This window comes from Penicillium chermesinum, assembly GCF_028974085.1.
Source record: "Penicillium chermesinum strain IBT 19713 chromosome Unknown utg000004l:1.0-3345178.0:1.0-3348027.0, whole genome shotgun sequence".
NCBI lineage: Eukaryota > Fungi > Ascomycota > Eurotiomycetes > Eurotiales > Aspergillaceae > Penicillium > Penicillium chermesinum.
In genome coordinates this window covers 986,813-1,012,081 of record NW_026695314.1, presented here as the reverse complement: position 1 = coordinate 1,012,081, position 25,269 = coordinate 986,813, and the positions used below count along the sequence as shown (strand labels likewise).

Genomic DNA, 25,269 nt, shown 5'->3' with positions numbered 1-25,269 from the left:
TGATTTTCCACTGCACATCAACTTTCTGTGTCTCTCGCACTATTATTAGTAAATGATGGATAACCCCCGCCCAGGTGCGATAAGTCATCCATGGATCCATGATTCTGGAGAAGGCGATTGTCCGTAAGCAAACGCATTGTTGTTCTCCACGGGCTCCATGCGTCGTTCCCGTCAACCCAATCCGGTTAGCCCCCGGCCCCTGCATCCCATTTCAACCAATCACTGCAATCGCCAGTACAAGACCCGAGATCAAGAAAACATACAATAAAACGCCTCTATAATATCCCTTCCCACCCCTAAGGCATCGCACAACCTGCCCCCAAAGCCCCTCTTCCTCAAATTTCCCCGAGCCATGAGAAATTTCATCTCCAATGACTATGTCTTCACTGACCGCGGCGGCGTCATCGAAAACCGCCACAGCGGCCACGCCACCGACTTAGCCCTGATGTGCGCCTCGCACAGCAGCGAGGATCGACACATCCGCCGCGCCCGCACCATCCTCGCCCGCGCCGGCAGCGAAAAATCAGATCTCCGCTGCGGAGGCCGTGAGGTGCGCATGGATCAGAGCGGGGTTTACCCCGGGAGGCGTGTGCAGCAATTGCTCAAGGATGCGGGGATGATAGCAGCAGCGAGAGCGCTGGGGAGGCCGAGGGGTGCTATCTACCGGAACACCCTGTGCAGTTGCGGGTGCGGCGGGTGGTGGAGGAAGTAGCGGGGCTGACGGACGGCGAGGGGGTCTGGAGTGTTGATGGGAGTAATCTGCCCGCGCTGGGGTTTGCGCTGCATCGGCTTGCGGGGATGTATGCGCGGTTTGCGGATGCGGGGATGCGTGAAGGGGAAAGGGAAAGGGCTATGGTGCGGGTTTTTGGGTCATGGCTTCGTATGCGGAGTTTGTGGCGGGGGAGGGCCGGTTTTGTACACTTCTGATGCGGGCTTTTGGGGATTCTTTGATCGGGTAGCTTGGGGCGGACGGGTGCTATGGGATTGGAGTGAGGGCGTCGAGGAGGACGGAGGAGCTGGGTGCGGAGGAGGGTCAGGGAATTGCGGTGAAGATTGAGGATGGCAATATTGGGGCTTTGTATGCGGCTGTGGCTGAGATCTTGGAGCAGCTGGGGATTGGGAGTGCGGAGGAGGCAGCTGGCCGGGTTTCATTGTCCGGAGATTCGCAATACGGTGGGTGTGGTGGCGGGGAGAAGCATCATTTCAAGATCCGGCCTGTGGACTGAGACTATAGTCACTTGAGCGTGAGCTTGTATGACCGCTCTAATTTCCTAACATCTTGTTACGTATGTCCCTTGTCCTTCTTGGGGGAAAAATACCATGCTACTTGAAATCATGCAGTAGAGGAGCTGCTCTTGTCTATTTGGATCTACTTGGATCTCTACTAAGAAAATAGAAGAAGGCAAAACTCCACTGGCAGATCACAATCTTTGTCCAAAGACACAAAGGAGAACACAGAAGTGAAGCACACCGGAATGTCAAAGCAATCTGAAAGTATTGCAAAGGCAAGAAAATCATCAAGCCGAAGATAATAAAGACACTCTTTGGAGTCAGGGCGCAGCCACTCAATGCGCAAGAATCAGATAAGTCATGATACGATCGGCCAAAATGTTATAGCCGGAAGTTGTGCAATAGAAAAAGATAAGCCCAGTGCAAATAGCAGCGCTCAAGGAAGGCAATGCACCAGACTAGTCGACTGGCACCAGGATGTGAGAGACTTGATTCAGGTTGATGGTCGAATCCGGTGTGCGGAGGAAGAATTGCCTGTTCTCTTCGACACTCCTTCCAATGATCTCAATGACAATCGTCTCAGTATCCTGGGATATCCTGGTAATAAAACGCGAAGAACGATCATGGCGGATTGAAAGGTCGGCCTTTGCCTTTGCCAGGGAGAACAGGTTGAACCGGACGGCAGGTTGGAAATAGCATTCAACAACAATCTCATGCACAGTTCCATCTTCTTTCTGCAAGGGGATCTTGGCCTTTCCTTTGCCTGCCGCTTTGCAAACAATGGTTTTCTTTCCTGTATTCCAGCTCCATTCAAAAGACTCCCCACATCTAAATTCGTGATACTCAACCAAGTAGGCTCGATCGCCACAGACGTGCACAGGCAGGTCGTCGACTATGAGCCAGTCCTTGTGCGAGGCAGTGAACAACAGCAATGGGTCAAACGGAGTGCCTTGCACCTTCAAGAAGGTGAAGAAGCTATCATCTACCGGCTTTGTGATGACGATCTTATGTTTCTTGGAGGGACCTGAATCAACCTTCTTTGCTAAGACTTGTTGGACCCTCGCCAAACCGGGGGAGGATGGGGCAACCTTTTCTACTGCAGCTGGGTCATCTTTGTTGGGAGTTGGAGCTGCCTTTTGGATCAGAGCCAGGCCGGCCTTCGTGGTGGGAGGTAGGTCGGCTTTCTTGGCCGGGGCTGGATTTGTTTTCTTGGTGGCGGCGGCAGCTGGACCTTTCACAGCAGCAACGGTTGCATAGCTTTGCTTTTCGGGCATGGGGTCCACGGCGGGCGTCGTGGCAGGCGTTGTTGCGGGCTGGTCCTGGAGATTGCCCTTGTGCATCATGGGTTGGTACACCCAAATTCCCTCCAGGGGCCTGAACCAGTCTGGTCTCCATTCCACGTTCAAGTAAAAGCATTCGTTCAAGTCATGGGTAAGGCCGCAGTAGGAACATTTTCCATTCCTTAGACGCTTGGGAAGGGCCTGGAACAAGTTTTGAACAAATGCTGCATCACCCACGCCTGCAGGAGGGCCATTCCGGATAATTTGCTCATCGACCATGTCGCCCTTGTTGGCAGTCAATTTATGTAGGGCCTTCTTGGATCGAGAGTGCGAAGGGAAAGATACCGTAAAATCCTCGGGTGAAGGTGCTTCGGAGCGCAGAGCGACTCGCCACTCAGGCTCTTTTTGGAGAAGGTTGATCGCTTCAAAGCAGAGGACATGAAAGTGGGAATCGGTGAAGGTCTTCCAGGGGTCTGTGACCTCGGCCCGCTCAAGCTTCCCTATCATGACAGCATGGATGTGCTGGAATCTGGGCACGTCAAGGGCGTTCAGAAGCGAACAAAACGCGAAGTATGGTGAGATGGCGATGTCCGCTTCAAGCATGTCCTTGAACGAATCTTTGTAGTCCCAAATAGCCTCAATTGCCCGTTCACACGTCATAACCCTGATGGATTGGATATCCGTGATGATACGGACTCCAACGAGATCCTCGTGAACTCCTTTGTCATGATTATCAAACAACGCCATGGTCTCTCCCATAAACTCGTGCGCGAACTCGATAGGTGAAGGTCCTGAATTGATTTTCGTTGCAAGGAGTTTGGAAACAGATTTGGTCAGCCACAGCTTCACGCGGCGTGAGAATTGTACCCAGCGCGTGTAGTTGGGGTTGGAAGTTTTTGGATGGGGAAGTGAGATGTCAACAAGGTTCTCCAGGTGCACCGCTCTGAGCTGCGAGATGACCTGTTTCTGCCAATACGGGAAATCCCGGACCTTTATCAAAAGCGGTCGGGCGTCTTTCAAGTCAAGGTCGAAGCTTTTTGGGAGGCCTGTTCCCTGGTCAACAGGGTCATCCAAAGGACCTATTTCCATTTTCCCTCTGATCTCCATTGTGCTCTCAATATACTGCCCTCTGTATGCCATGGAATTGAAGATGGGTATCTTAGAAGGATAGGACCAAAATGTAGAACAAGGCCAGAGATTCGAATTATGAAAAGCTATGTTTCGAAGCCTAGAAAACAAGTGCAGGCCTGAGGTCAATAGCCCTGAGTGAAATGAAAGAGAGAAGAAAGTTATACTATAGGAGAAGAGAGAACGATTCAATTAGAAGATTTTAGTAGAACAATTGGGCCGTGGAGCGAAGCAATACACTTGAAGCTCCTCTTCGCAAACTCCATATCGGTTTTTGTTCTCCCGCAATTTAGGTGTAAACCTGACGATTTCTTATGCTTTATGGCAATGGCCCTGGGCAGAAATTGGCCATATGCCACTTGATTGTATACTGAATTGGTCCTAGCATAGCCTGGCTGGTCCTCTGGGTTGAAGATATCGCCAGAATATAGAATAGCGTTCGGTCGTGCTAGATAATACGAGTAGAAGTATAGGTGTAAAGAGGGCCCGTACCTCTCAAGTGCTCGTGACCATGGAAGCTCATATGTTAGCTAAAGCTTATTCCATTTACTAGTAGCCTTTGGGCTTGTGTGGGGGGGGGGGGCATAAAACCCATTTTCCTCAAGTTCATTGACATATCTTGTCTCATAAAATCCCTTCTTACGAAGTGCCCATTATAAGGTATGGAGTAAGCATACACAGTGCAGTCAAAGCTTTCTGCGCTCAGTAGAAAATATCTAAAATCCGGCATCTAAAATTCTATTTCTTTCCTTCGTAGGGTCATAGGAAGCGCTTCAGCCCTTAGTTGGGTGATTTTTTTTTCCCTCTCTAGGATCACAGTGAACAAGTAAAGTAGTATGAAATATGGCTAGACCTATATTTGTACTTGCATTTTAACTTTTATAAAAGTTGCATAAAAAGTTACCGTATTTTGTCAATGTCAACAATTGACACACAGTGCCTATAAGAATATCTACACTTGAACGTGTTCAGGGCAGTACTCTAGAAAGCTTGATTTTACAGAGATCAATGTATTGTGGCTACACTATACCCTAAATGGACTAGCCCCGGAACTTTAACCGCCGGATAGTAAAAACTTGGACAGGCTCACGGCCCACAAGAACCCACAAATCGACGGCCAAAAAAACACGAAAACATACTAAAAAGAGAGGGCAAAAAGGTAAGTGACCAGACCCGGGCTCGATCCGAGGACCTTATCGGTGTTAACGATACGTGATAACCAACTACACCATCCGGCCAACTTGTTGTGAAGGTTTGCATATTTTGAGATCATCAACCAGTGTGAAATTTTTTCAGGGAAACCCTCGTTTTCCTTGCAAAAGCTAGAATTTGACGTAGCAGGCTAAAGGTTCTACGTTACTTGCTAAGAGCGTTCCACGTAGATCAATTCGAGACTCGTTTCCCCCGCACTGGTCTAAGAGCATTAGTGACTTGCAAAGACTAGGAACGCTGTAGCATCCACAGGGCCTGCGATGTTGTGGGTATCTCGAATCTGGGCCCTGTCTAACTCCATTGTCGGTACTGGAAACACCAAGCCGGATGTGAACCGTGCTCTCGCATTAAGGTATGATGAATACCAATTCCATGGCTGCAATCTTACAGGGGCCAGGCCAGTCTATCAGGCTTCGTGAAAATCCCGGATCGACTTTCGGAGAGCAAAAAGTGCTGAGAAGAAGCTGGCTGTATGCTGGCTGTATAATTGTGTTGAATCATCGTACTAGTCATGCATTTTAACAAGCTTGGTTGCCTCTTTTCCGTCTAACACACGGCATATTGCTCCTAAGGTTGACCATTGACATTCGTGGCCACATCATATGCCCATATACCTCATAATCCTCCTTGATATCAAGGTCGTCCCCATGAACGATCTCCTAAATATTTCTTTTCTATTTTGCCACCCACAACCTCCTGATACTTTATAGTGTAGGCATCCCGAGTCCCTTCTCCCAGAAAGAGGTCTTCAGGATATTCTCCAAGCGTACGGCTACTATCATCGCTCTTAACGTCGCTGAAGGGCCCATTCTTCTGCTATGGCTGCTGGTATGGTTTGAAGCTATTAGCCGAGTCCAATGTAGACATTTGCACAATTGAAGCCTTCAGTCTCGGGTTCGCTCCACTAGCAAGTGTTTTTTTCTTCTTTTTGTGCGACAAGACAAGCGGGGTCCGAAGATTCTTTGGACCTCAACAATCAGTGGCGATTTGCCTTCTATGCTGTTCCTCCGGTTCTTGCTGACATATTTATGGTCATTGTAGGAACACAGCACTATCAGCAATTCGCATTTGCATACTTTCACCTTTGAGATATCTCCCAAAAAGATTTTGTAAGGAACGGAAAGAGGAGACCTAAGAATTAATAAGGAAGAATTAAAGCCCCACCCAAAAGAAGAAAAAAAAAACTAAAAAAGGAAGTGACCAGACTCGGGCCCGATCCGAGGACCTTATCGGTGTTAACGATACGTGGTAATCTATATGAATCAGTGGAAGGGCCATGATTTGCATGGTAGCAAGCTTCAAAACTGTGGTAGAATGTTATAAAACCATGGACTTTCCACCGGTGACTGCGGACCCACATGGCCGGTGGGTCCTGTATTGATCCACTACCTGGCTCAAGAGAGTTACTATTTTGGTATAGTGCGATCGCTCTAGGCGCTGCGGTAGTATCGTAGCCGGTTCACAAGACCAAAGTTCACGCCGTACTTGGAGGGACCAGGGTAAAGAAAGTCGGTAATGACGGGAAATACTTTCTCCGCCACCTACGATTAGCTCCAGTGATCTCGGGAGCACTTAGTATGACGACTTATGCAGTATCTAAACCCCAAACTCAAAAACAGTCCATCAATAAAGCGGCCGGATGGTGTAGTTGGTTATCACGTATCGTTAACACCGATAAGGTCCTCGGATCGAGCCCGGGTCTGGTCACTTTCTTTTTTGCCCCTTGCCCCACCTTAGCGATACCGCTTATTTGGGTGTATGGTACGACAGCGTACCCTACGAGGAACACGAAAAATAACAAGAACAAATCAATGCATCAGAAGCAGTGTCACCGCAAGAAGAATCTGATATAGGCTTGGAAATATAGCAAGATATGCAACACAGATGTATGCCTAAGCATACGTCTTCGGAGAAATGATCAAGCGCTTTTTAGGATAGAAAATTGATTTGTTGCTGATTAGTTGGGATTGGTGTTCGCGGGTGAAGGGTTTTCGGCAGAGAGGATCTTTATCTGGGTGAACTGTGCGGTTTAGCTGGCCTGAACTTCGCCACTAAGAGCATTTCGATATAATAATTGGGGAGATCTCACTGGAAGCGGCGAGATCGGCGAGATCTCATTGCAACTCCGAGGACGCGGTGGAGAGTGCTCTCCTGCGGGACTTGCGCTGGCCTTTCTGATAACTAGAAACATAACTAGTCGGATTCCATCTTATTCATGCAATCAGAAGACTGACCTTTATTTTGGTAGAATGAAGCAAAATTCTTTAGGAAGTGCGATCCAAATTCTTGTGTTATTTCAATTTGACTGGGAGACGGACTTTCGCCGCTTCTTACAAGATCAACATCATTCACTTGCAGTAGGAAATGATGATATCTGTCTCCTCTTATTAGCTTTGGACATGACTGGTTGTCGTGGCCTATTCACAAGACCAAAGACATATTCAATCCGTTTAGCTTATGAGGTTTGATCGATTGGTCGATGGATAATTTGGGATTGACTCATAACTGAACAGTTTGAATTGTCATGAGGATCTTTGAAAGCTTCGTCGAGAGTGAGACCATGTGTCTGCCCTCTGACTATTTTCTAGCATGGCTACTTATGCCAACCCGCGTGAGGAAGTGTGAGAAACCATGTGGAAATATGTTCAACAACTATTATCTTTGACATGATCTTGCTGTCAAGCCACCCACCAAATGGCATTTCGCTGTGATTGGGTCGATTCCCCGCAATCACTAATGCTAGTATGACAAAGCCTGCAGTTACATCCTGCATGATAAGGTTTCAAGTGGAGTTGGCCCCCGTTTTGACCTCGTAAAGTTAGTGATTAACTAGTGTATTTCCTGTGTCTATACTCAGCCTTGTAGTAATGTACGGGCTTTTACATCGCCTGTAGTTACTCTTTGTGACATGCTAGCCTGCCATATCGGCCTTCCCTCTAACCTATTAAGGCAACATGTAGCGGAGGCAGCTTTAGGAATTTTCGCAGGTTGACAGGCAAAGGACGGCAAGATAAGACTATAAGATATCACTAGATGGAGCCCTTGACTTTCTACTTAATACTGACTGAAGATCTTGGATATCCAAACCGTATTTTTCCTGTACAATTATAAGTATATCTATATACTAAGAACAGTCGCACAGCTAATGGTCCAGAAACCTTATAATATATCAAATCTGGGTGACTACAACTGTTTTTGTTTGTGGATATCGTGAAGTGAGATGTGAACCATATCCTTGCTCAGAGAACCATGCTGAGCCTTAACCGGAAGTGCTTATGGGGAGTTCTCATAACTGACGGGATGTCTGTTCTTGGTGCCGAGGAGTGTTAAACGGCTACTAGTACTAAGCTCTGTGAAAGACAAGAAGGGTTATATGAGTGATTATTATATTGATTATAGCTTGGGATTATAAGTTTATGAGTTATTGATCTTCTTATTTCGGGCAAAACTATTGATCCTCTTTCAGACTCTCACGTTCAAAGACTCGCCTATATCTTTGAGTATTTTCGCTCTATTGCTGCCGATAGGGCTGGTAGCCTGTGTGGTGGCCCTTCAGTTGGCTTGCTATGGCCAGACACAAATGATTTGACCATTAGCAATGTCCAGCAAGTAGAGGAGTGGTTTAACAGCCGGCTTTTTCCTGGAGATGGTAAAGTTCATTTTGATGCTAGCCCATTGGTGCTATGTCATTTAGACATAGCCCCACGAAACGTTATCTGGTTAGATTATGGCCGTGTTTGTTTACTGGACTGGGCATCAGCGGGATTCTATCCGAGACTGTTGGAATTTGCCAGTCTATCCTATCAGGAATACCATTTTGACCAGATGCTTCGGAAAGCTGTGGGTTTCGGCTCTCATCGTGACGAAGAGGAACAGCAGAGGATTTGCCAGGCATTATATAACAATGAAAGGTACTCCTTGTAAGTCAGAACCGACCAGGATATTTTGTCTATGTCAAAAATTCTCATCCGGATAACAGCCAGTCGCGGGATATTCGAGAAGGATCTTCGCACGATGAAACAGGCTTTTGCATTTTCCCTCTTCCACTACTTCCAGAACCGCAAAAACTTTCGACTCGACGAGGGGAAAATGGTACTAGTGAATTATGGGATGAATTTGGTCCGTAGACTGAAGGGTGTCGCCACAGAGAGCAAGTGGTTAATCTGTCTTTCAAGTGATATGTTCGGCTAGGAAGTGGTGATGGAAATCGTGGTCAAGGTGGTTCTGTCACAAAAAGTGGCCCTCTGAGTGAACACGAGAGCAGATGTAATTAATATCAATATCTTTGCTACGATATTCGAGCTCCCGGGTATTATCCAAATCTACCCGTAAAAAGGATGACATTCATTCTATATCACACTAATTACTAGCAAGTAAAAATACCCCTAAAACGTTTAATCTCGCTATCCAATCAAGCATCATTGTCATTCCTCAGTGCAAGGTGACAGGCATGTTGTTGGTACCAGTGACTTGATGAACAATTGAGTTTTTTTTAAAGACAAATATTTCGCCTTCATGTAACAATTTCCAATCAGGACCTCTGGAATGCGACTTAGCCACGTTGCTGGCTTAGTAGCTGTTCCAATTGACGAATGTACCCTTGCTGCTGCATGAAGTCCATCTCACTCGGCGCCTGGGGGGGCTGGGCCCTCTTTTGTGAGCGGGTAACCCGCACGGGTTGGGTAATATGCTCGGGCTGTGGCGGAATACGAGCGCCTGAGAGAGACCGTCATCGGTCCGAACGGCGGCTCTGACGCCAAGAAAGCACTCGCCGTGTGCCACTTGTTCGGTGGTCACATCCAGACTGCATGGGACCAAAAAGGCGTCTGACCAATACGTATCCAGCAACTTCCAGCCACGGTGAATCCCGCCTCAAGAGGGTTTCGGAAAGCCAGCGATTAGGTGAAGGCTGGTAGGCGCTTAGTATAAATGATGGCTACCCCAACAGTCATGGTCCTCAATACCTACTCAGACATCTTTGTCCACCTTCTATCCAGCTAACGAAATAGTGTAAAGGTTCGTATCTCCTTTGAAAAGAGCAAAATACCAATAATTGACAGCTTTCAAGATGTGTGAATACCTTGTGTCGACCAGGCATTATCGTGGCTGTCCAACATCATACGACACGACGACCAGAGCTTTCAGTCGATGCCTCAAAGCAAGGCAATCCAACGTTGACTGTCCCGATCCTAAGGAAACCCGGCTTGGTCAATCAACATATCCCGAGCAATGTCCAAATCATCGGGATGAGGGATACAGTCGGCGTTGAGCTTGAGAATTGCATCTCTGATGAAAGCCTGTACCTGTTCGGCTGAATCGACTTCGGATAACTAACACTTTTTGATAATCATTCCGTATAGAATATCAGAAACATTAGGGAATTCCTTTCTTTTGAAACGTTCTTCCACTTGATCGTTAGGGATCTTTTTATATAGGCTGGTTCCTTTAAAAACCTTGTAAAGAGTCGATCCGAGTGTAAATAGATCGGTAGCCAAAGTAGGTGGGTCTCTCCAATGTCGTGGGAGATAAAATCTAGTTCCCTCGCCAGAGGATGGTTTAGACCCATCAAATAAAGAACCAGAAAAGTCAAAATAATTTTGATATTGAGAGTTGCGTCTAGGAGGAAATTTCGGGGTTTGATATCGCAGTGGATTATGCTGTTAGTATGCAGGTGAGAGACGGCTTACGCGATTTGATATGCCCAATTCAATTTTAGGTACATCGGAATCGAGTTTTAAGTTTAAAGATATGTTTTTAGATCATTGTTTTTCATGTACTCAAGAATAAGGCCATCCCTAGAGTGACCCAATATCCATACTAGCCTTTCATATGGGCTGACTGGGATTGTAGAACTTCTTTGGTAATATCTAGGATATGGTTTTCTATTTTAGCGCCAGGAAACGGCGATTTGAGGACGGTACATCACCAAGAAGTTCCACAATCCCAGTCAGCCTACCAGAAATAAATTGTCCTTGAGCATCTCTGCTAACAATCTCAAATTTTTCGTGTCTAATTTTGTTTACTCCGGAATCGCATTGAGATCTCTATTATCGTTTGGTCAGGAAGCTCTGGGAACGGAAAAGGACGCTCGACATACGGCTTCAATATCGTGACAAATGTCACGGGCCAGGGCCCGGTGTTGATCACGTAGGACACGTGACCTTGGCGTACTAATAGCGGAGGACCGGCGCATTAAACTCCTTTCCTTAAGTTTATCGAACACAGTTCGTGGCCTAGTATAGATTGAATCAAGTCTTGCTTTAGCCCTTCACAACAAATGGGCTAGCGGATCAAGCGTGACAAAGGAGAAATCAACCTAATATTCATCCAGTCTTTGAGGCTCTGACATACTAACCAGAATTTCTGCAGTGCCTACGACAAGAACGAAAAGGCCATTTGAAATATGGCGGTTGTCAGGTACGTCGTGTTGGGGAAGAGCGTGAGGCAATTGTCGCGCAGAAGAGACCGATCACGTGAATTTCTAATGAAATCTACTGGCCATACCACTACAAAGAGATTGGCTACTAAACAAAATATATTGCTTTAGAGAGTTATATAGCCAAAAATTGAGGAGTCATAAATCAAGCGGCCGGATGGTGTAGTTGGTTATCACGTATCGTTAACACCGATAAGGTCCTCGGATCGAGCCCGGGTCTGGTCACTTCCTTTTCTTTTTTTTTTTTAATTTCTGTTTCGCAAGGAAGTCGCAGTTAGTCTGGAACATTCACTCGAAGACATAGTTGTGCCTGTTTGCCACTGTGCCACCTCCAATACCATATCTGTCGGAATCGCTAGTAAGGTCGTCTTCGGACGTTTCAAGCCGATGCATGTCGGCGTTAGCATTATGTCAATGGATGATACTTCCCGCCACTGGCAATCTACTTTGCCTGTCGTGACCGCCTTTATATAGGAAGTCTTCGAATTACGAGATCGGATGAAGGGAGGCTTGGGGGTTGGGTCCTCCTTTCACTTCCTCCTTCTTTCTTCTTCCTCTTACTTTCCTAGACTATGTATCTCTAGTATAACTCTCGGTATTGTCCCTATCCAGTGGTGTTTGGCTTACATTGATACTGTCAAGCTTTCTGTTCTACCGCTTTGTCTTCCTGATCCCAATGGGACGCCTCCTGGCCTTCACGATCCAAAGCGGAAATTTCCTTTCACGAACACAGTTAATAGTCATTAAGGCTTAAATGATGTGTTGTCATCCCTTCGGCACGACTTGGCCCTGCATCCTTATATCCTCTGCAACACCTAGCAATGCCTAAGCGCAAATGAGAGATCCGGATTTCCGCAAAGGCTGTCTCGAACGTAATAGACATCGTTGAGCGGTGACAAAATTGTTATCTACGACAAGGCTGAGGAGATAGGGTCAGCAGAGATTGTTCTAGAAGTAAGAGCCTGAAGCTACGCATATCATACGACCCCAAGGTACCTTTCCTAGTGCCTTCTTGTTCAAGGCCACGTACTAATCAGAGCAGAAAGGTACAAGTGTCGTATCGGATATGAGGGAAAACCTCTACCGATATTTCGCTGGGATACGCAAAATCATGTGAAGGTCCAGAATCAATGAGGTCAGAAATGCCCTCATGCTTCATCTTGGTATCCACCGCTCATTCGGTCATTTCCGACGGATCTTCGAGCTGGTACTGCATCTATTTTCTAGTCCTGGAGATTGGTTCCAGTTAGGACTAATTCTCGACTCAGGCCAATGCATCATACGCGTACAATCTCGTCACCTTCAAGCGCTTCGCCGTTAGAATCAAATAATACCTCTTCACCAGGTCACTTTCGTACATGTACCCCAGCCTGAGTCAGGACCCTTTCTTCCATTGCCAGGTCTTATTAGGCTGTCACTATCGACTTACGAATCTTTCTCACGTGAGTGGATGGACCAGGTTGTCGACCAAACTCTTGACCGTTTAAAGGAACTTTAAAGGAACTTAGAGACCGGGACAGTCTCAGCTCGTCATGATGCTGCTGGTCTGGGGTCTCTGCTTCGACACACCGTCTGGAAACTCTCTCAATTTAAGTTGCAAGATGTATGGTTTGGCTAGTAGCCATCGAGCGGTGGCACAAAGCCCTGGATAGAGGGTGGACTGGGCACCGGGCCAGGTTCTCTACGAGCGATAAAATCATTGTCACAAACTCGATTGGGCATTTCCCGGCTATCACGTTTCTTTCTATTACTTTGACACTACCCGGTTCTTTGCTAGTGCGAAACCACCCGGGGCGGACAAAAGCGTAAAGAGTACGAAGAGTACGTCTCCTGGAATCATGTCCTACAGTACCACATAATTATGAGCATCCCTTTATCAATGATGAAATTCTCATCGTTTGCATGTAAGGATACATCACAATTTCTTTTTTCATATATTTGTTTTTCAATGCTGATACAATTGTGCTGCAGAGACAACTGGAGGAAGGCCATGCGAGATCCAGTGGCTAGTTGTCTAGGTGAGGGCTTACAAGATATGATAACAGGGCCTTAAGCTCTGTGATCTTATGGACTGAGCGGAGCATGAGTCAAAGCTTGATAGTTGGATTAATTATGGCTAAAATTTACAGGTTTTGGTAAAAGGGTTACCTCACAATTTCATTATCATGGACTACTTCATGATCACCTAATTATCTGTGGAAAATCCCTTGGAAGCTGGAGAGTTTACTGCATGGCGGCTCCGGCTTCTAAAGCTAGAACGCAAAGTCCTATGCCGAGGAACTCACGAATATATATCACTCCACGAATAGAAAATACCACTTTCGCACTATGGCGCACTATCATATATAATATCGCGGGTATCCATTAGCAACGCGACTCGTGAGTAAGTATGCTATTAACCACCTGGGCAGAGGCCACGGGTTGTCAGCGAACCGGTGATCAGCCCATTGAACTGGATGGACTGCTATTCCTCGATTATTTGCACGACAACCAAACCGGGATAAGGTCATCCATATATCAACTCAGACTTAGCTCCTAATTCCAGCCCGCGGGCGCAGTGACACTACGATGGTAAAACCCGGGCCGATTGTTAGCAATGCCGTAAGCATCCAAATGGGGGGGCCCATTTGGATGCTCCACACCTACCGAAAACCACACCCTACTGAAAAATTTTAAAATTTACAGTTTTCAATTCATGATAACTCACTCAATTTTGAAGCTATTTAAGCCTGGAAAATACTAAATAAACCGTCTAAATCTAAATTAATAGGTGTAGGGGTTTCTGGGTCTCGAACCCTGCGTGGTGGAACCAATTTTTCCAATTTTTTTCGGTCGCGTATCACCTTCCTCTCCGCTACCTATTTTTCTTTTTCCTCCTCTTTCCATAATTGAATGTGTTGCATCAAATCGAGATAAACTAGCCGATTTAGATAATATCTTCCGTCGGCTTCCCCGAATAGATAGATTTTTCTCCTTGTTATATTACTTCAAAATTGATTGTAAACTCCCTTCCATAGCAGCTGCCTTATTAACGTAAACATCAATTCCACGACGCTGAAAATCCAATAATAACCGAATTTTATTAAAATTTGGATCAAATCCAAATTTAGCTTCAATCTTATTCAATTTATAAGAGATTTTAGCAAAATTCGAATTAAAATCGGATAATTCAGATAGAAGTTCTATTTGAATAGGGGAGGATGTCGGAGTAGAATCCTATCATAATAGCAGTGGTGATGGAGTTATATCTAGCCAATCGAAATATTTAGTCCAACTTTCATCATCATCGGGAAGTTGGTTTAATATAATCATAGAATTTATAGGATAAATTCCACGATCACGCCAACTTGTACGAATAACACAAGGTTGTAAAGCCTGGTTCCGAATCTCTGCTATCTCACGAAAAAAATCACGTTTAGTGTCAAAATTTGCTTGATAATGTGATAAACGATTTATACAGTCTTTGTCAAGGGGAAAACCTAAGCGGAGTTGGAACACGGCAACAACGGCGTTTCAATTTAGAATACTAAAGCTAAGGAGGGAAGAGGAGAAGGGAAAGAGAGAGGAGCTACGACGACCGATCTAATACCCAACTCTAATACGATCCTCCGTCCCATCTTCACCAGTCTCGTAGTTCAGACGGACCTCGTCGACTCCCAAAACAGTATATAGCGGCAGAATCGGCCAACGGCTAACATCCCCTTGTTAAGACTCGACTTGTCTCTAAGTCGACAGTTCAGGCTGTATTATATGTTTCAACCAGTCGTTTAATTGTGATAACGGCCCTGCTTTATTTGGATATCGATAGTAAAAGTCTTGTAACAACAACAATAAGTTTGCGAAATTGGCGGCTAGATACTATTCGTTGTTATCGTCATCTTTATAGTCTTTCTATTTAACTTTATACTAAAGTTTCCGGTAATATAAGCGGGAATCAAATACTCGGTCAACTTTCTATTCTTTTTCTCTGTTAATAATTAAGGATAATACTAGATCCTTAATTTATCCCGGTAACGGTTCTAGTTTTGCGACCCTACATAGTTGGTCTAATAAGAAGACATTGTAGATTTAGGCAGATCTTAGTAGCTTAAATCGGAACAAATATCTTATCTTCTCTAGTATCTTATATAGTTCTATTATAAGATTTACAAATTTACAACTCGGCTATCTTACTAGCTAATTTCGAGTTATTATATAAACTTAGTCTCTAACTATAAAGTTAGACTCTCTTCTATAACAGTCTATCTACTATTTTTAGACGTTTTGGTTCTATTATATTTACTGTTATATATATATCTAGATATCTTGTATTTATTAAACAAAAGATCGGCTATTAAAAAATATTATAGTCTATTAGTCAAATAAGAGATATGGTTTATATCTCCTCTCGATATAAAAAAGAGATACTCTAGTAGATACTTAAAATAATATTATAGTAACAAAATCTGTTAATCCAATCTAGTCTAACTAGTTATCTTAATAGTAGTTTATATAAGATTAGAGATATTGTTATAGATACTAGTTTATAATCTCAGTTTAGCTGTCGGTCTGTTAGTGATAAGTAGATAAAAACTTTCTCAAAATCTATAAGATCTTATAGAGATCTTCCTAGAATTCTAAGATAAATTATAATTCTCGATTAGATATAATCGAGTTAAGAAGTCTTATATAAAAATATATATAATTAGTAAATAAATATACTATCTTAGTAGTATTAGTTTTCTTATAATATAAAATAGATATCAGTCTCTTAATAAATTAGTTAACTATTATTATAATAATATTAAAGTCTCGATAGTCTTTTAGGAGATTACAAAAATTGATTGTGATATATGATTATAACCTATTTAGGATTTCTAGTAGTTGTAGTAGACTAAAGATTTTATTTTTCTAAATTTTTGTTTATTTATAGATTTAGTAATTATTAATATATTATTATATATCTTAATATATCTAGTCTTAATAAAATCAATCTTATAATAACTATAAGATTCGATCTTATTTTAGGTAATATATAGATGATTATCTATAGATTTTGTTTAATAGCTTAGTTTATAGCTAGTTAATATTAGATATAATAAATTTTCTATCTTTAAGGATAAGTCCTTTTTTAACTCGATATTTATATAGATTATCTTATAATTAGTTTATCTATTTAATTTATTTAATTATAATCTATAGGTTAATATATATAATAATTAATAGCTTATTCTTGTAATTATTATTAGATAGGAGTTATATCTCTATAATAGGTTTATCTTGTTCTTTTCGAGATAGTATATTAATAATCTTGTTTTATTATCCTAGTCGGTATTAAATAATAAAATAATAATTTGTAATTTTTTTTATCTATTAAACTTGTCTTATATTTAACTACTATTTTATACTAAAATATTTTAGAGTCTTATAATCAATTAGTATCTCGAAGTAGCCTTCTTATTAAAGACTGGTTAGTTTAGAGTGTTATTCTTTAAATACCAGAATAATAGCTAATATTTCCTTATTATAAATAAGATAAGATAACTCTGCTTAATCTATAATCTTTAAGAAATAAGTTACTAGATATTATTTATTAGATTACAGCTATAACAAGACTATCTTATATATATTATTAGAGATATTAGTCTCGACCTGTATTAGAAGGCTTAGATTATAGTATTATAATATAGATATCTTAATTAGCTGTTTTTTTAGCTCTTAGAATATATATTAGTATTCTAGGATCTACTTAAACTTGACTATATTTTTTATTAGTTGGTATAGTAGATAGGTTATCTTGTTAAAGTAATAGATAAACTTTTAATAAAATCTATAAAATCTAAAAAACAATCTAACTTTTTGTTTAGTCTCTAAGTATTTCTAGTAAATTACAGCCTCGATCTTCTTAGGATTAGTCTATATATTATTAGTCTTTATAATAAACTCTAGAAACTTTATAATTATAATATCGAATTTATACTTATAGATAGTAGTTTAAAGTCTTATCTTTTATAATCAGGCCAGGACTTTATAGACTTGTAAGTAGTACTTTTAGAGGGTCTTACTATAGATAAGTATATTATCTATAAAAACTATAATAAAATTATCTAAATAGTCTGATAAGATCTTATTTATATAATACTAGAAAATAATAGAGTTGTTTATAAGACCGAAAAAAAATATTTAGTATTTAAATATATTATAATAATTATAGAAGGTGGTCTTATCTTTAGAGTTAGGATATATCTGTATCTAGTAAAACTCTTATCAGATATCGAGTTTTATAAAATATTTTATATAGTATAATTAATATAATAATTTATTAATTAATAAGAGAGGATATTTATCTTTCTTTATAATCTTATTTAACTTATAATAGTCGATATAAAAATAGAGATTATTATCTTGTTTCTGTGTTATTAAGATAGGAGAGATAAAGAAAGCTTAGTTAGGAATTATAAATCTTTTTTGTAAGTTATTTTTGATATAAGTCTTAATAATCTAAAACTCTTTAAGTAATATCTTATATAATAGATAATATCCTAGAGTCAGTTACTAGATATTAGTTTCTTCTAACTTAATTCGATAGTTATTATTATAATAAGATAGTAATATATCAGACTCGATTTTCGAAAAGATGTTAATATAATTATAATATTTCTTAAATAACACTCGACAAATCTCTACTTCTTTCTTAAGATAGTTAGATATCTAGGACTTACTTATCTTATTTATTATTTATAAGATATAATTAATTAATATAATAAAACTTTCTATCTTTAGCTTAGTTAGGAGAAACAATAATATCCCATATTACTAATAATTAAGATTATAATATCTTTAGTATTTAACAAGTAGATTAGACAAAGCCTTCTCGAATATTTTTGTTCTAATAGATATTTTAACTTTGTTTTTATTTTTATCTTTAAGATTATAAATTCTTCTAGTATATAGTTTATCTTTTTAATATCAAGTTTTGTTAGAGAGTTTTGTTATAAGATCTTCTATCTCGCTTATTCCTTCTAAATCTCTATTTTTTATTTTCGATTATGTCTATTAATATTCTTTTATTATACTATCTTTACTACTAGAGATATCTTATTCTTAGTTAATATCCTTCTAAATAGATATCGATAACTAGTAGAGTATTTTATTAGATCCTTGTTAATATCTAGTTAGTTCTCTAGCTATTTAAAAATCTTTAATCTGTAGTATACTCCGATATTATAATAGTTAAAAAATTGTTGTCTAAAGATTAGATCTTTTTTAGAGCTTAACTATATCACTATTATCGGAAGTTAGACTAGTTATTATCTATTTAAGATTAGGATTAATACTATCTTATATATAATCAAGAAGATATCTTATCTATTGAATATTTAGAAAGAAATTAGATAAGAAAGTTATCGGATCTAAAGTTAGAATTATTGTCTTAATATAATCACTAGTTTTTAGTCTATAAAAATAAAGATATCGGCTTTTATATCAGCTAATATAATTATGATAAATATAAATCTATTATAAGCTATCTTTATATTAATAATAAAACTATAGTTATCTATAAAATAACTGAAATTAGTCTTATACTATAATAATAATATATATTTATTTAGACTAGAGACTTGTCCTAGATAGACTCTTTTTCCGAGTTTTTAAGTTCAAAAAGCTTCTCTTTAGATTAGGATTTCTCTATAATAACAATATTAACTAGGACACTTGATATAGCAGATTATATTTGATAAGCTTTATAGTTATATAATAAATAACCTAGCTTAATATAAGAGAGATAAAGATTATTATCAAACTAATATTTCCTCTCTTTTAATAATAGTATTACTCAGTTTCTAGTAAAGATATTATTATTATTTATAACAATCTTTAGTATCTTAGCATAAAAGATTATAGAACTATAGTTCTAAGTTCGTTCTATCTTATTCAAGTTTTTAGAGCTTTTATAGATATTATATACTTAATCTTATTAATTTTAATTAATAATCTTCTTAGAGAGATAATACTTCTTTATAAACATCTGATAACTAACTTTATTATTCTTATAATCAGAAAATACTAGAGTTTATATATATAACAAGAATCGATTATATAACTCTTCTTTCTTATTATTATTATCTATATAAATCTCTCTCTAGAATATTAGATATATAAATTCTTTTATAAAATCCTAGAAACTATTCTTAAGCTTTATCTTTAACTTCTTAAATATACTTCTAGTAACTTTATACTTGTAAAGATCATAATAGATTATTTCAAGATAGTCGAGGATATCCTAGAAATTAATATACTTATCATCTAAGCTAGAAATAGTATATAGACTAATCTACTCAAGAGTACTTCTTTTATATTAGCTAGATATATATACTATATAATATAAGATTAATAAATAATAATCCTTATTCAATTAGAGCTTCTATTTAATAACAATATATCACTACTTAAATTAGGTCAATATTTTTTCTCTAAAAAAAGATATATTAGATATTTTAGAGGATTTCGATCGATCTCTAGTCAACATCACACTCGACTCTCTCTTAATATATTATTAAGCCTATCTTAGAGACTCTAATAATATATAATACTCTATAGTTATATCTTACTACTCTTACAATAAGACTTTAAGTTTCTTATTAGTTTAGATAATACACTCCTCTAGTTATGTTTACTAAACCTATTACTAAACTAGCTCTTTCTTAAGCTTTAGTCATTTCTTATTTAAAGAATATATTATTATAACTATATTACTCCAAAAATATTATAGATTTCGCCGAAACAGTTCCTCGAACTCTTCGAACTATTTAATATTGATAGAGGGATAACTATTCTAATAGACGTCTACAATTATAATACTAAAGATCAACTCTATAGGTAACTCGTAGATAGGATTCTCACTACACTCCTCGATCGGGAATTCGGGGAATATGCCTAAGATAGAGACACGGCTCCGGGTCTGCTACTCTACTCTCTCTAAGTTGTGTTTTCAACTATAAGAAGGCATATTAAAGGTAGTTTCTGCCACGACGGATATCTTGACACAGTCGACGCAAAATCGAGTGTCGGCGATATATATTATAGCAGAGGAAAGAAAAAGATAAGCTTTAGTATTGTCAAGAGAAAACCTAAACAGAGTTGGAACACGGCAACAACAACATTTCAATTTGGAATACTAAAGCTAAGGAGAGAAGAGGAGAAGAGAAGAGGGAGGAGCTACGACGACCGATCTAATACCCAACTCTAACGCGATCCTCCGTCCCATCTTTACCAGTCTCGTAGTTCAGACGGACCTCGTCGACTCCCAGGGCGGTATGTGGCGGCAGAATCGGCCAACGGCTGACTAGACCTCGCCATGGAACTTCCACGGGTAGGGATTTTGGTTCCAGTTCCGTGGGACGGGTAGGCAAGTCCTACCCATTACCCATCCCCGTCTCCCAGTGTAGACCATGGGGTACCCGCGGGTTACCCACGAATTACCCAAAAATGCATAATTACCCCTTTTTGGACATGCCAAGCTGTATAAAATCGCTTACTCACCCAAGTAAATTACAGTTTTTAACAGCTGTTCTGGTTAGCCTCTAGTTTATGAAGCGATACAACCACATTGACTACGTAAATTAAGTATTGAAGTTGAAAAGCGTTATTAGTAGCTCTGGTAATAGTGGTTTGTATCTATATTTAATAGATTAAACCTTATGGTAGATGGTTGTAGGTAGTATTGTGGATTATATATTGTCAACTGTTGAAAATATATATTTACACTACAAGGGAGTAAGTGTATCTTCCTGACAACACAATCATACCCCTTTTATATACTCTTATATCAGTGAAACTGATTAGCTGTTCGACAAATCGAATTATATACGTTATTTCCATTTAAATATGAGCTTTGCTTTAACAAAATTGTATATATTAAGTGTACAACAGCCTTGAACAGTGGTATCTATCTTGAAAACAATGGCACTTGAATATGAAAAAAGGGGTTAAAGTGAGATGGGTAGCCCGTGGGTAACCCATGGGTTACCCGTGGGTTACCCACGGGCTACCCATCTACCCACGAATAACCCATGAGTTCAACCAATTAGAATATATATCATAGATATAGTGGGTCATTTATTCGCAAGTTATCAAAAAAAGGGGGCTAAAGTCTCTAAGTCTATCAGTCGCAAAATTTACTATAGTAAGTACTTACTTCGTTATGTGATTAGGGGTAACTAGCCTGGTCTTGTTTCCCTTGCCATAATGTCTCAATTCTCCCAGTTCTCTGATGTGTATGCATCATCTTTATATAATACTGACAATCCAGATAACCTTCAGGTTATTCAACCCGACGACCTTACCTCTAACCCTTCGTTTAACCAACAAACATCACAATCAATCGCCAATTCGGATTTCATTTATCCATCCCGTGTGGCCCCTATACCTCCCTCCCTTGAACGTATCTGTCCTGACCGAACTTCGGCATACCTTGTTTATTCCAACATGACAAAAGACGATTTTGTGAATTGGTGGCTTCAGACAGACTTTGGACAAAAAAAGCCGATACGGTGGGATGCTCGACAGCAATCTGATGTGTGGAAGCACTTTGACCAGGTAGCAAAAGCGAGCGACGGAATGCCCAAGGTTATGTGTAAACGATGCAAGAAGGTGCTCGATCATCCACAACAACATGGGAATGGGACCACAGCGATGATCAAGCATTTGAAAGGGATTGGGTGTCGTGGCACAAATGGGCATAATATCAAACAATTTTTCCACGAGGTAATTTTATCTTATATTATGATATCTTTTTACTAATATCTTTCTAATATAGGCTACACCAGCTTCAGATAGTCTCAGTTTTACTCAAGAGGCTTGGGAAGCAAGTTTACTTCGTTTCATTACTGATTCCCGGCTACCATTCCAAATCCTCGAACACCCCGACTTTCATCAGTTGATTTACATGGCCTCCCGTGCCCCAATGCGTCCACAAATCCCATCTGCGAAAACAGTTCGACGTCGACTTCAAGGCACGATCACTGAGTACCAGAATACTATCCTCCAAAAGCTACCTAAAGATGGTAAGCTATCAATTGCCCTTGATTGCTGGACATCTCCATTCCAGCAAGCATTTATGGCAGTAACTGGTTATTTTCTTGATGAAGATTGGAACTATCGGGAGATACTGCTTGGCTTTGAACCACTTCATGGAACACACTCGGGTGTCAATCTAAGTGCTGTCCTTCTTGAACTTCTTCAAAAACACCAGATCACAGACAGAGTGCTTGCAATTACTACTGATAATGCATCAAATAATAGCACTATGATGTCGAGTATCCAGGATTCTATCCAGTCTCTTGAGATTAGCGATCATACTACGATCATCAAGGTTCCCTGTCTAGCCCACGTCATTCAACTTAGTCTGAAGCAGCTTCTTGGGCAAATGAAGGCAAATCCAAAGAACGATATAGCTGAAATGCAGTGGTCTGAAACCCAAGATCAATTGATCCGCTCAAGGCAACAAAAACGAGAGATTGTTGACACACTGAATAAGGTAAGTTTATCTCTTCAGATATAAAAACTATCAACTTATTTAATTATATATAGATACGAGGCTTAGCTGTTTTTATCAATGCTAGCCCTCAACGTCTCGAGCTGTTTTCTAAGCTTCAAACAACCTCAATACCTCTTGTGCCAATTCAAGATGTTCGAACACGCTGGAACTCGACCTTTCTTATGCTCCGACGTGCCAAGCGATTACAGTCTGTCTTTGACGAGTTCTGTACTAAATATGGACATTCGCATTTGAAGCTTGATCAAGAGCAATGGCGTCAGATCGACTACCTCCTTTATATCACTCAACCTTTCTTCCAATTCACGAATGCGCTTTCGAAAACAAAGGATGTTACCATACATCTGATCTTTGGTATCTATAATAAGCTTTTTGATCATCTTGAGAAGTCGATCAACCAGCTTAGATACAAAAAGGTACCTTGGAAGAAGATGATGCTAAATGCGCTTTATGTGGCGAAGACAAAGCTTTCCCAATATTATAGCAAGACAGATGGCGTTCCTGGAGACCTCTTTGCTATTGGAACAATGCTTGCACCGCAGAATAAGCTCCAGTTTTTTCTAGGAAAAGATTGGGGCGATGAGTGGCGTGATCGATATCGCCAAAGCTTTGTGGATTACTTTGAGTCTTATAAGCAACGTCTGTTACAGAACCAGACATTACTAGAGTCTCATATATCCACAACACAGACCTCGGAGTTTGATCTTGAACGGATGCTTAGAGAGTCTGAATCTCAGCAAACAAGCTTAACTGAGCGGGATGAGCTTTCAAGATATCTTGAATCTGGTCAGTATTATCTTGGTTTATTGTGTGTTTTATTAATAAATATTAGGTACTATCACTGGAGTAACCATTCGAGCGTTCTGGAAAGACCATCAACATGAATTTCCTGCTCTCGCAAGCCTTGCACGGGATATTCTTACAATTCCTGCTACAGGTGCAGGGGTTGAGCGTCTCTTTAACTCTGCTCGGGACATCTGTCATTACCGTCGAGGCTCTCTAAGATCTGAAACTATCCAGGAGCTCATGATGTATAGGTTCGCAACAAAATTTGAGCTTGAAGATGACAACCTTACTCTTAAGAAGGAGTATCTTACAAGTGGGGAGATTGAGACAGAGAGAGAAGAGAAAAGTCCTCAGTCACTACAGGATATTGATCCTATCAGTGATAATGAAGAGGAGGATATAGAGGTCATACAAGAGCCAGATACTACCCAGGGCCCTTCTCATGAAGCTTTATCTGACGATGAAGCTACAAATCCTCTCCCAGAGACTCAACAACGGATTTCAGGTAGAAGTCGGAAGCGGAGACGGGATGATGATCAGTTTATTGAGTATTAGCTATAGAATCAAATTGACCTTGTTTTAACCTCTTTAATACTGAGAAATCTCTTGAATCTTGACTGGTAGTTGTATATGAAATACTCAAAATTACAGCTCGAATATGCATAAAATATACAAGTCACGGGGTCCCACCTGTTTGTATTGTTTGACTACCCGCGGGTACCCAGAAAATACCCATGGGTATTAACCAGCTTCCCACTACCCGCACGCGGGTAGGCAACCTACCCATTACCCGCCAAGAAATGGGTAATGGGTACCCCGTTTGGGTAGACCCGCGGGTCGTGGCGAGGTCTACGGCTGACAGTCTTTATAATAATGCTTTAGATTTCGAAAAGCATAACCATCAAGAGGCTGTATTAAATACGTTATATATAATTCAAATATAACTGGTATAATGTTCGATTTCTTGTATATAACCAGAAATTCAAACGTGAGATGTGTTTTATGATTATCAAAAAGAAGAACTCTCTTCTCTTTTAGAGATTGTAACCGATTTTGAGTATATTTAATAAAATGTTCAAGCTATTTAACTGCTAAACAGTCAGTATTCCAGCCATTTTTTGATATAGCAAAATAGTAATTATCAGGAATAGTATCTTAGTCTTTAAACCAATTTTCCATAAAATTCTGTTCTTTTATAATAAAAAAAGGTGGTAAAACATGGCCATCGGCAGAAACACACTCAATAGAGGTCAAATTTTCTCCTTTTTCAGTAGTAGGAAGTCGAGATGTTCGATATAGAGTTGAAGTAACAACTTTTTCTAGTCGACCTTGACCGATCTAAAACCCCGTTTCGTCGAAGTTATAGATATTCCGTGCAGGAATATCTTTAATAATTGAACGCCAACTAGTAAACCAACGTTCAATTTCTCCATAAACTTCGACATCAATTCGATTTTTATCGAACGGAGTTTGGGTGATATATTTAAGATCGGAAGGTAGCCGGGAAATAAATCGATCTCCCCACATCTTGCTAAGTTGGCGTTGTGCTATCTTGCTCGCTGCTTCCACAATATCATTTTTTGTGGGCGGAGATAGCAGGGAATCAAGCTTCCGGATCCATTCTATCAAGGCACAAGTTTGCTCCGAATTTAATGCAGAGT

The 25,269-nt window shown here is 40.2% G+C and overlaps 2 protein-coding genes across 2 annotated transcripts; one reads left to right on the top strand and one right to left on the bottom strand.

The window, feature by feature from the left end:
* Window positions 1-352: 352 nt before the first annotated feature.
* On the top strand, window positions 353-1,226 carry N7468_005265 (uncharacterized protein; the record flags this gene model as incomplete). The annotated part of the gene is made up of 3 exons (XM_058474562.1): window positions 353-587; window positions 608-855; window positions 960-1,226. The coding sequence occupies 3 exons, from the start codon at window positions 353-355 to the stop codon at window positions 1,224-1,226; spliced, it is 750 nt and encodes a 249-aa protein (XP_058330302.1).
* Window positions 1,227-1,688: 462 nt separating this feature from the next.
* On the bottom strand, window positions 1,689-3,599 carry N7468_005264 (uncharacterized protein; the record flags this gene model as incomplete). The annotated part of the gene is made up of 1 exon (XM_058474561.1): window positions 1,689-3,599. One exon carries the CDS (start codon window positions 3,597-3,599, stop codon window positions 1,689-1,691), a length of 1,911 nt encoding a protein of 636 aa, XP_058330301.1.
* Window positions 3,600-25,269: the final 21,670 nt, after the last annotated feature.